The sequence below is a fragment of the Balaenoptera physalus genome (genome assembly GCF_965194825.1).
Source record: "Balaenoptera physalus genome assembly, chromosome: 16".
NCBI lineage: Eukaryota > Metazoa > Chordata > Mammalia > Artiodactyla > Balaenopteridae > Balaenoptera > Balaenoptera physalus.
The window spans coordinates 84,503,031-84,514,293 of NC_138898.1; the positions used below are offsets into that span (position 1 = coordinate 84,503,031).

The 11,263-nt window shown below is 56.1% G+C and overlaps 1 protein-coding gene across 2 annotated transcripts; it reads right to left on the reverse strand.

The window, feature by feature from the left end:
• Positions 1 to 83: 83 nt before the first annotated feature.
• ORAI2 (ORAI calcium release-activated calcium modulator 2) lies at positions 84 to 10,938 on the reverse strand. Of its 2 annotated transcripts, none has more exons than XM_082431245.1 (3): positions 10,781 to 10,938; positions 7,267 to 7,504; positions 84 to 3,470 (listed from the first exon to the last, which is right to left on the reverse strand). In XM_082431245.1, the coding sequence occupies exons 2-3, from the start codon at positions 7,489 to 7,491 to the stop codon at positions 2,931 to 2,933; spliced, it is 765 nt and encodes a 254-aa protein (XP_082287371.1). In that variant the 5' UTR covers positions 7,492 to 7,504; positions 10,781 to 10,938; the 3' UTR covers positions 84 to 2,930. The 2 variants fall into 2 exon arrangements, with proteins under 2 accessions (XP_082287371.1, XP_082287370.1); XM_082431244.1 differs by having other exon boundaries at positions 7,267 to 7,552; positions 10,781 to 10,935.
• Between the last annotated feature and the right edge of the window lie 325 nt (positions 10,939 to 11,263).

Consider the following 11,263-nt stretch of genomic DNA (forward strand, 5'->3'; position numbering starts at 1 on the left):
ACTGGTGACCAGTGGTTGGCAGGGAGGGGCTTTCAAGCATCACCTCTCTCCACGGCGTTCCACCAAGAGCACAGAGAAATTCATAACTTAAGTACTTATTTATTCAGTTCAGTCCAGGGCAACTGTTTTAAAAATCCATACACAGGACAGGGCGTGTGCACACCGCATGTGGTCTCCACAGCGTCATGCATAAGGAATTAATCGGCACAAGACAGGTGAGGACTGCAGATGAGCCTCGATCCGTTCAGGCTTAGGCAGTTTTATCCTCAACAGACCTTCCTAGAAGACACTGAAATACATTCTGCCCTGGCAGTTTGTCTAAAATAGAAACGCTTGAGTTTTGAAACTTGTGGTCAGGTACTAAACGGAGACCGTGTTCCACTTTGGAAAGGGCCTCAGCGTATCTGCGGGCACTTGTTTTTATGAGCACCAGGAAGGCTCTGCTCAGAGGAAAACAGGGCAAGCCCACGCTGGCTCCGGGGCGGCCTGTGGTGCCTCTCACTCACCACAGAAAGGTCACTGCACTTGGAAGCCCCTTCACAGTCAGGTTAAGCCTCCAGAAACCAAATTTCTAGCCTGCAGTTTGCTTCCCTCCCCTCCCCAGACTGCCCTGCTGCAGCTCCAGATGGCAGCTTATTCTCCAGTCCTGAGGGTGCCCCCCCCGATCATCAGTCCCCAGGCCCACAGTCATCTCTGTTCTCACAGAAATTCAGTTTGCCCCATGCCTCTGGGAACTAGAAAGGCTGGAGCTGGGAGAGCTTGCTGGAAGAAAGAACAAGGAATCACAAGAACATTATTCTCCTAATCCGTGTCGAAAACGTGATTATGTGGCATCTTTCCTACCCATGTGGCACTGTCACTGGGCACCTAGTGTCTGATCCTGATGTGGCCGGGCTAGAAAAACTCTGCCCAGGGGCCAGGTGTAACAGCTGGCCCCTGGCTGACACCCAGAGTGTGCCCGCCACAGTCTGGGGAGCTCGGCACTCCGTGGGTCTGGCACACGGGGCAGGGGCACCAGATAGCCCAGGAAGGTGGCCAAAGTGAGCCCAACAAGGCCCCTCTCAAAAGGCTGAGGCCAGAGGAAGGGGCTGCCGCCCCCTCCCAGCAGTGGGGAGGAGCCAGCCCGTCTAGTCCCTGCCAGGACACAAAGTGGCCGTCTTGCAGTGACACTGACATTCTTTTGCAAAGCAAACACATTACACCAGACGAGCCTTTTCAGCAAGGCTCTGGGAGAGGAGACATGCGCTAGGGAGCAAGCAAGTCACGACAGATGTCTGCAGAGGATGCGAGGGACACGCCCTTTGGAAGGCGCCAGGGCTCTCCGGCCCAGCAAGACACGATGTCCAGGCTCCCTGTAAATGCCATGACTTGCACTGGTAATTCTCAGCATTCAGAGTTACGTGTTAAGGTTTAGGTTCTCAACAGGATGTCACAGCCCCAGAAACCTCAGCCAGGCCTGCCCGCACTTCTTGGTACAGGCAACCCAGACCCCACAGAGATATCAGGCTGTGGACAGAAATGCCGTCAGAGCATGAAGTACAGTGACTGTGAAACCAAAGAAAAGGCACCACTCTCTGGTGGCTGCTGGCCAGTGTGGTAAGTGTGGTTCTTAAAAGCGGCCCAGGGCGCAGCAGGCTCACACGTAAGCTGAGCTGTAGCATGTATGTGTTCGGTCCAAGAACATGGGCTCAGGTCTACCAGACGCCCTTCTCAAAAACACCAGAACCTGTGCTGCGCATGGCTGCATAGAAGTGTGAGCTGGGCCTGTGCTTGCAGCCAAGAGGCCCAGGAGAGAAGCACTACACAGGGTCTCGCCTTCCCTGCCGTCATTATAAGCAGGACCCACGTTTGGCCAGGGCTGGCCCCTGATGCTACCGCCCACAGACCAGGCCCGGCCACAGCCTTGTCTAGACAGGAAGTCCCCCGGCTGCCCCCTCCCGCTGCTGGGGACCACAGGCAGCAGGGAGGTGGGCGGGCTCGGATGTCTGGGCGAGAGTGCCCCTGCCTTCTGCAGCCACAGCCCGGAGGGTCAGCTGGCGGCTCAGGGGACAGTCTGTGGCCGAGAGACGGAGGCCTCTGGACTTTGGGCCCTTTCCCCAGCCTGGTGGCCTCGCTGGGTCAGTGTGGCCAGGGATCCAGCTGGCAGGGGAGGGAATCTGAGCCCAGTGTGCCTCAGAGCACCCCTCAGTTAACAGCCACCTCCAGTGGGTGCCCACAGACCGGCCTCCGCCCTTGGACGCCTCCCCCAGGGCCTGACAAGTCTGACGCCTGCTGAGCGCCCACCACACCTGCTGGGCCATGTGCCCTGGGCTCCTGCCTGCCTTCCCCACCCCCACGAGCCAGGCCGCCCAGCTCCCTCCAGGGCAGGGAGGGAAGCACCAGGCCAAGCTGTAAGCCTGTGCCCCGTCTAATCTTAGCAGGGTGGTACCATCAGTCGTGCCACCCGGCTGCCACCAGCCCAGCTCAGGAGTCACGGGGCAATCCCTTCCCTGAACTCGTGGTGCTGCCCTGACTCTCCAGGCCACTGCCAGGCTCCCGGCCCCCGCTGGCGGCTCGTTCCAGGTCTCCGAGGTGACCCGTGACCACCCGGTGCTACTCGGAGCCCGGCCTCCAGCCTCAGGAAGTGCCCAGGGCCAGGGACTCGTCCTTTCTTTGCCCTGAGCGCTTAGCATCAGTCTCCCGTTTAACTGAGGATTTCCATCTTCTGAAGGAAAACGATCCAGGTCTAACAGCATGAAGACAGGAGCAGAACTTTGGTCTTGAACGGCCTGGCAGTGTCTCGGCAGCCTCGCTGGCAATTTGCATTTCTGAAATTCCCCATACCGCAAGCGAGTTCTGTTCCCTCCTGACGCGAGGCGTGGACGCTGAGCTGACGCGGGTGCGGCCGCGGACACGGCATCGGCATCGGCCCCGCCCAGGAGCGCGCGCGCTCACACCACCTGCAGGCTGCGCTCGTGCCCATCCAGCTGCACTTTGAGCTTGTGCAGCTCCTCGATCTCGCGATTGTGCCGCTCGGTTTTGTGGCGCACCAGCGAGCGGTAGAAGTGGATGGTGAAGACCACGAAGATGAGGCCCACGGGCACCATGATGATGGTGGACACCAGGGCGGCCTGCCAGCCCGTGTGGCCCCCGGGGCCAGGTGGGGGGCCGGGCTGGTGGCGCGCGTCCACGGGCAGGAACTTGATCCAGCAGAGCAGTACCACCTCGGCCAGGAAGAGCAGGATGCCCAGCACGGTGGAGAAGCCCCAGGCCAGCTCGATGTAGGGGTGCATGCGCTCGTGCGGAGACTCGCTGATGGAGTTGAGGTTGTGGATGTTGCTCACGGCCTCCACGTTGGGCAGGATGCACGTGCTGATGAGCAGCGCGAACAGGTGCACGGCCACCAGCACCGTGGTGCACGCGCTGAAGGCGATGAGCAGCGGCCGCGGGTACTGGTACTGAGTCTCCAGCTGCACCTCCACCATGGCCACCTGCAAGGCAGAGGGCGCGCTGGGTCGGGGCGCCCACAGAGCAGAGGGCACCCTCCTCGCTGATCAAATATTTTGAACTTTACTCTTTTTTTTTTTCTGATTAGCTAAAGAAGATCTCACTAAGGGAAAATCTAAAAAGTACAGAAGAGGCCAGAGAAGCACTGGGCGGGGCGGTGATCGCACCCTGGATGCCAAGAACGTAGGTATATTGGGGTGCCGGGCTCCGGCCCAGGGCAGAGGCCACACTTCCCTGGGAACATGCGACTTTGCTGTTGAGTATCAGTGCCAGGCTGCAGTGGAGCTTAGCTGCAAAAACAATTGATGTTTTTCAAAAAAACAAACCTGACCTTTCAAGAGGTAAAAAGAAGTAATGATGGAGGCTCCTGATGGTCCCTAGAGTCAGAGCTGTACACTGGACGGCCTCACACAAGCCACAGGGCGCCTCTCTCAGCTGAGACCAAAAGCGGGAGGGAGCAGACACCTCTCTGAAGGCCGGGAATGGTCATATACGTGAAAACAACGGTGAGGAGGGGAAGCTGGGAAGGGGGCGGGGCTGGGAAAACAGCTGAATCAGCAGCAGCAGTCAAAAGGAGCAGGAGGCCAACAGGTAATATCTAAAAAGGGTAAGTCAAGAAGCAGCAATTCCCAAATGTCATTAGAAACGTGGAGGCGGAGGGGCTGCGGGAGGCTGCCTCCAGGGGTGGGAATGCAGGGCTGCTGGGGTTTGTTACAAGCCGTTTGCAGTACTTAATTTTAAACTGCACATGTGCTAACTTTGAAAAAATAAAAACGACTTTTAAATGAAAGGGAATAAAAGGCTCACAGAAGGACCAGAAGCCCCCGCTTATCTCTGTAGCAGTGAGTGTCTATTTAGGCTGGGACCTGCTCACCACAAGCCCTAAGGGGCTTTCAAAGTCCAGACTGGGCGCCAGGCTCCTGCCACGCTTCCCCAGGTCACACCCAGTCCACTCCCCTGCAGCCCACATCCCACCCCAGCTCTGTGGGCCAACCCCAGTGGAGGGTTTAGTCCAGGCTCACCAAGGGCCTTCTCCCAGGCACCCAAAGGTAAGAAACCACACCCGTCAAGGAAGGGGGAGCAGGGAGGCAGAGAGAAGCCAGAAGGCTTTTCCACTCACGCTGTTTGTCTCCTAGAGCTGAGCCATCCCTTTTTTGTTGTTGTTGTTGGTTGGTTTTGTTTTGGGCCGTGCTGCACGGCTTGCGGGATCTTAGTTCCCCGACCAGGGATTGAACCCCGGGGCCACAGCAGCGAAAGCGCCAAGTCCCAACCACTGACCATTGGACCGCCAGGGAACTCCCAGAGCCATCCCTGTTTTAAAAAATTTACAAGAAAGATTTCATAACTTCTAGCAACTACTGCCTCTTAGTGAGAACCTCATCCTCTCACTCCGTCTTCAGTGAAGATGGAACATTTGGTAGGTAAAAAGAAGATATGCCAGTCCTAGTGGACCACAGCTGAACAGAAACTCAGCAGTGATTATTGCTCCATAGAGACAGTAGCCACACTACTGAGAGGAGGGGTGGTCCTTTCTCAGTGCCCTTTTAGCCTGGGTAGGCTCTTGTGACCACAGAGGATATGGCCCAACAAAAAAGGATGTCGTAAACTTCAGAGGGTGCAGAGATGAGAAACAAAGATGATTCAAAGGCCTATAAGGAAAGCAGTTTTGTTCCACCTCAAGAGGAGAAAAGGCCAAAGGCCATTTTTCAGTGTATTTATGCAAAGATTTTTATGAAGCGGTCCTGGATCACTGGTTCTCTGTGTTAGGGGCAGGATAAACACGAAGAAATAAGCTTAAGGTCAGGCATAAGCACTTGCTGGAAAAAGGAACAGCTTTGCAATTCTAATTAGGGAATACATAATATGGAGAGGAAACTCTACCTACAGAACGGCCTGTTCGTTTTTCCATGTCCCTGCCCTTATTCAGCTATAGTTTCCACAGTGGAAATGTTGATACTAGCTGACGATCTGTATTCATCACTTCTTTCTCCTGGGCTGCTCTGCAGTCTGAATAATTATCTGATTTACTGGGGTCTGTGTGGCTTCTGAAATGTATCCCCAGCGGCTTAAGGAAGCACTTGCTACAGAGGAGATACTCCATAAATGCTGAAGAAATGAATTATTATAATAATTCATTATTATTGAATGAATAATAATGAATTATTATTATTATTCAACGGTCACTGTCCTCATTCTAAGGCCACTTCACGCCCCTGAAGGCTGCCATTAAGTCTCAAACTACTCCTCCAGAATTCACTCTTTGCTTTACAGCTTTATTCACAGGGCTTGTTTTCAAATTTTAATGAGGGGTTTTGTAGCCTTCAAACTTGGGTGAGCATTTTGTTGGAAAAACAGCGACTCTTCCCTAATTTTGGAAGTCCAAGTGTTTGGAAGACCGGGGTCTCAAGGGACAGCTGCAGACGGGAAGTGATTTCCGAGACCCAGGCCCCGCACAGAAAGGAAACCGTCCTACTTCATTACATCATGCAGTACTTCTTAGTTAGTTTTCCAAAGTTAAAAAATATATAATAATAAACACAGGCCAGAAAAATTTAATGCAGTACATGCATAGTGTTACTATGCATTATACCCTACTGTGAGGGTAGAAAACAAGATCTAATTTTAATAGTGACGTCTAAACTTCTCTTGCTATTTCTTAAAGTTAAGCTTGAGAAAATATTCCTCTTTTAATGTGATGGAAGAAAATCATTTTGAGCCAAAGTTATGTCCCATATGATTGTACACTTTTGTAATTATGTTTTAAACAATAAAATGCAAGACCTAAATAAGCCTTTGCTTTGAACTACAGACCTAAACTCAAACTGACTGCCCTCTAAATTTGGTGACCTCTGCCCTGCCCTGTATGAAGTCACGCCCCGACTACATGAAGTCTCATTTTTCCACGGGTGACCCGTGCCGATGACGGGCAGGCCCTTGTCATGGGAGTGGCCGCACTGCCTCGCTCGGACAGCTTTTTATTTTCTGCGTATCCATTTGACAGCTGAGGCTCTGGGATATGCAAAAACAATTGTTTTTACATTAAAAAAAAAATGGCTTCCAGCCCAATAGGACCTCTGAGCAGACAACAGGGAAAGAAAAGGAGGGGCTGCCGCAGTTCTCGCTGGGAATCCGGAATCCTGACATCCCCACTCTCTGGGACAATCCCCTGAAGGGATGAAGGTCTGCAGGCTTTGAAGTCAACAGGGGATGTGGCCCTTTTTCAGGGCCCGCGGTTTTTCCCCAGACAGACTCTTGTCCTGGGGGATGACTCAGAAGGAAAGCACAGCCGGGCAGCCTGGTATCAGGCCAGAGGCTCTGCTTCGTCACCCTAGAGACCACATTCAGGGAGCATCCGCGTCCCCAGCTGGGCTAAATTGAGCAAACGCAACCCATGCCACAGTTTCTGCTCAAATTCCCAAACTCTGGGTGGTGCCTGAGATGTGCAGATGTGGGGACTTTTCCCCAGGCAACCTTGTACCCTGAAGCTATTTTAATTACCCCACTAACTTCCTTGCCAAGGAAATACTGTATGTGAATGTGAGAGTGGGCTTTCTGAGGGCTCTGGGGCTTGGGGACTCCCCTGGATGCCCCAGGCCACCCCTCCAGTGGCCAGAGCAGTCCCCTTGGAGGAGGTGAGACCTGGGTGGAGACTTACTAATGGTCCATCCTGGCTGTCAGCAGGACCCGGAGGGAGTGCTTTGCTCCCTGAAGCATCGCAGGATTTCAATTAGCAAAAGCCCACTTCACAGGCTGTGTTTCTCACCATGTGTTTCCACTCACCATGGCAAAGCCCGAGAGGAGGGCGGACGTCCGGCTGGAGGCCTTCAGCTTGGCCCTGCTCAGGTAGAGCTTCCTCCAGGAGAGGGCCTGCACAGAGTGGTGGTTGGAGGTGACCAGTTCCAGGTAGCTGCGGCGGACCCAGTCCCGGTAATCCATGCCCTTGTGGCCGGGCTCCGAGCAGGCGGGAGTAGAGGGGTCCACAGGTACGTTGAGCTCGGCGCTCATGGTGGGAGCCAGGCTGCGGGCGGCAGAGATACACTCAGGCATCCCAGAGGGTTCCCGGGGCCTGGAAAAGCCAGAATCCAAGTTCCTTTAACCTTCCCTGGGGGCCCATTGTATACACCCTGTGCCAGGGCCATGGGATCCAGGGGTGCACGAGTATGGGGCCCTGGCCTCTGAGGCAGTCCTCACACGGGAATGTGGGGACCACCTGCAGGAAAGGAGGGGCAGGGGTGCATCTCCAGGAACCATCGCAGCATCCAGTGTTCCTCCACAAAGCAGGAATCTGGCCTCCCATCCCGAGCTCAGAAAGGCTCCAGCTGAGTGTGGCTCTTGGGTGAATGGAATGCCAAGGTTGGCCAAAAGCACCCAAGGACTCCGCTGAGGTGCACCTATCTTCAGGGAGTAGGGAGCTGTAGCATTTCGGAAGCTTTTAGGACCGAAGCTTCTGGATTTGACCCTGCCATGTGAGCGTGACACCTGACCTTTCCAACCTGCTCATCTTCACCTAGGGACATCCCCACCCTGCTGGGCTCTTAGACAAGAGAGTGGAACCAGAACTGCTTTCCAACGGCCAGGTGCCAACCATGAAATCAACATTTCCAAGCAGCCGCTAATTTCTCAAATCCAACTTAGATTTTAATCAGCACGGTTCGCACTGAAAGTACCTGGTTTGTATAACTAAGGCCACATCCAGGCTGCAATGGAAACCTTTAGCAAAATGAAAAACTGAATTGGCCAATTGACGTGAGCATGCTTTTTTGTGGGGGTTTTTTGTTTTTGTTCCGAGAAATGGAGGCTGGAGACCCCTCGAGTATCCCAGTAGACATCTGGTTTGACAATAACACACGATGAAGATCAGAAGGGCTGATCTGTCGAGATTTGTGAATTTAAACCCAAATCTCCACTAATCCAAATAGGGGACTGGCGGTCTTGCGTGGCCCAAGGGGCCGGCCCATGCAGCAGCCCGCGGGATCAGCTCGAATTAATCTGCAGGGCAGGCTTCAAGGGCACAGGCACCTCACAGCTCACTTGGCATCAGATATTAACTTGTACCTTCAGGCCCGCATAGGCCCCATGGAAAGCCTTCTTAAGGCTACTACAAAACAGATCAGTGTTCCCAGGTTCCAGGGAGCCTGGCTGGGGGGTGGGCGGGCGGAGTAGGGCGTGTTCACCAGGGTCAGTGGCTGAGGAAATGCCCCACACTTGATCTGTCCATGCCAATCCCTAAAAGGATTCTCTGGGAAGGTCCTAGAGGTGGGGAAGGCCTCTCTCTTTTGGGGTGCCTTCCTCTTTGTCTTCCGCCAGTCTGTGGAGGCTCGGTTTTTACCAGCCAATAGGGCCCCAGGAAACAGTTCTGTGCTCTTCTATTTCTGCCTGCGATGCCAATTACTAGGTCATTTACAGGAGGGCCGACTTGGGAACCTTGGTCACCCCCCCCCCACTCCGTCCACATCTGCAGCCAGCAGCACTGCTTGCAAGCACTTCAGTCACAGGAATGTCCCTTCCCTTGGGGAGAATTCAGAGAAATGTTGTTCACTAACCAATCCATTGGCTGGCTCCAAATAATTTAGAATGGCATCATTTGGAAATACATTTTTTTCTCTTGTTCTCCCCCTACGTATCAGAAGTGAGCCCACAGGTATGATGAAGACACTGTCCAGTGTGTGGCGGGGTGAAAGGCACAAGCTTTGCCCCCTCAGAGGATCCATCTCTCCATCCTGCATCCAATAAATGCTTCCTGAGCCCGAAGGTAAGACTGCATTTGGTACTCAAGGATCAAAGATGAAAGGTGAGGATGTGCAGTGGGGGAGTGAGATAAGGGCGGGGGGATTCTCATCCAGTGAGTGAAATGCTGCTTTAGTGGAGGGGGTGTGAGGGCTGAGGGAGTGCAGGAGGGGCTGGCTGCCTCGACTCTTGACCCGGGAGAGGGGCCCTGCTAGGGAGCCGGGAGAGGGACAAGGACATAGGTAGTGAAGGTAGCATTGGCGAAGAGGGACCCTCCCTCAAAGACAAGATGCTGCCCACGTGGGAGCTTCTGAGAGGCAGGGTAGGAAAGCCAGCTGCAGAGGGGGTCAGGGAAACGGGGGTGGAAGGCAGGATGCAGGGAGCACATGCAGCCTGGAAAGCACGCTCTGGAGGTGCCCGGATGCAGGGGCTTGGAAGGAGCTGCTGAGGGAACAGTTCAGGCTCAGTCTGGTCTGTGTGCTCAAACGCTTGGCCGACTGGGAGGGGCAGGAGGGCCTGGTGGCCTCCAAAGGGATGTATGGGGTGAAGAAGAGGGAAGCACAGGGACCATCAGTGAACGAGAGGTGAGCTCAAATTGGAAAGTGGAGAGCTTCATGGGCAGTGAGGTCTGACGGTGGTCTCTGGGCCATGGTGGCCTCTGGGCAATAGCCAGGCCAGCCTCAGCCCTGCAGATATCCTTCGAGTGGCAGGGTTTGGGAAGGAAGGGCTGTCTGTCTGCTTGGAGCCTGGGTCTTGAGGCAGGCCTGTGGGTCCTGAAGACAGAGAAGCCACTTCCTGCAGAGGGAGCAGCCCAGACTGGATTCAGAACCATCCTCCCCCTTCCAGCCCCAGCGTCCTACCCTGGGCCAGGCCTCCTCCCCCTGCCTCCCCCACTCCAGGGGCAGAGCGTGGGCCTCACACTCCAGGGCTGGGCTCAGGCAGTGGGTGGGGTGGGTCAAGATGGAGCCCTGCGTTTCTGTCAGGTGGCAGAGGCTCCAAAGGATGCTCTCCTGGCTGAACGTTGTGTGTTTTTTGGTTCTGTTTTCATATAAGGCGCAGTCAGAGAAAAGAGGTCTTGCAGCATAACAGTGATGCTCTCTCTAAAGATTAGCTCTTCTCTTTGGCGGGGCTGTTGGAAACATTTCCGGGCGTTCGGTTTCGGGGTTTGCCTGCCTTAACTTCCTTTAAACATCTGGGGCACGAGCAATGGCGAGTGCCACGCAGAAACGCCTGTTTCTGACTCTCTTTTTGTCACACCCGTGCAGGGCGGGGGCCCAGCCCCTCCTGCTCCCCTGGGTCTCCTAGAGGAGTCCACCTGCATCCCTGTCCCTTCCCCTCAGGAAGCCCCAGCAGCCGCAGGACCCGCATTCGGCCCGCACCCGCGACCTGAGTCCTCTCGGCGCCGCGCCCTGCCCGGGGAGCCCGCGGAGTTGGGGTCACCTGGCCGCCTCCCAACCCCGCAGACGTCGCGTCCCAGGCCTGCCCAGGAGGAAGCCGGTCCCCTCCCCCGTCGAGTCTCCTGGTGCAATGCCAGTCCCCCGCCAGACCCCCCGCGGCGAGCACTCACCGAGCTGCTCTGCCCGCCCGGCCCGGCTCCGGCTCGGGCTCGCGGCAGGCGGCGCTGGCGTGGCCGTGTGGCCCTGTGGCCCAGTGGCCCTGTGGCCCGGCCGGGGCGCAGAGCGCGGCCCCCACCCTCCTTCCGCCCGTCCCTCGGGGTCCCCCGGCCCCGCCCCCGCCAGCTGCCCCGCCCCCGCCGGCCCGCCGCAGCCGCTGCCCAGGCAACGGCGCGCCGCCGTCACGTGACCGGCCCGCGGGGGGCGCTGTGGGCCACGTGACACTGTGGGCCGGCAGGGGCGGGGCTCGAGGCCCTCCCGGGGGGTCCGGGGGGGGTCCCAGCGGCGTGGATGCTGCTCCCGCCAGGGCGCCAAAAACCCGCGAAAGGTTGCTCATGTTTCCTCCTCCCTGGGCGCGCCGCGGGTAGCAGTGAGCAGGGATCCGCGCCGCGGCGGTGAGCAGAGCCGGAAGCCTGGGCATCCCTCGCTCTCCCGCC

Bases quoted from the DNA above. Each gene is read 5' to 3' on its own strand.
- ORAI2 (XM_082431244.1), bottom strand. From the start codon at position 7,533: ATGCCTGAGTGTATCTCTGCCGCCCGCAGCCTGGCTCCCACCATGAGC. The intron at 3,471-7,266 runs GTGAGTGGAAAC...TCTGCCTTGCAG, and splicing joins TCCTCTCGGGCTTTGCCATG to GTGGCCATGGTGGAGGTGCA.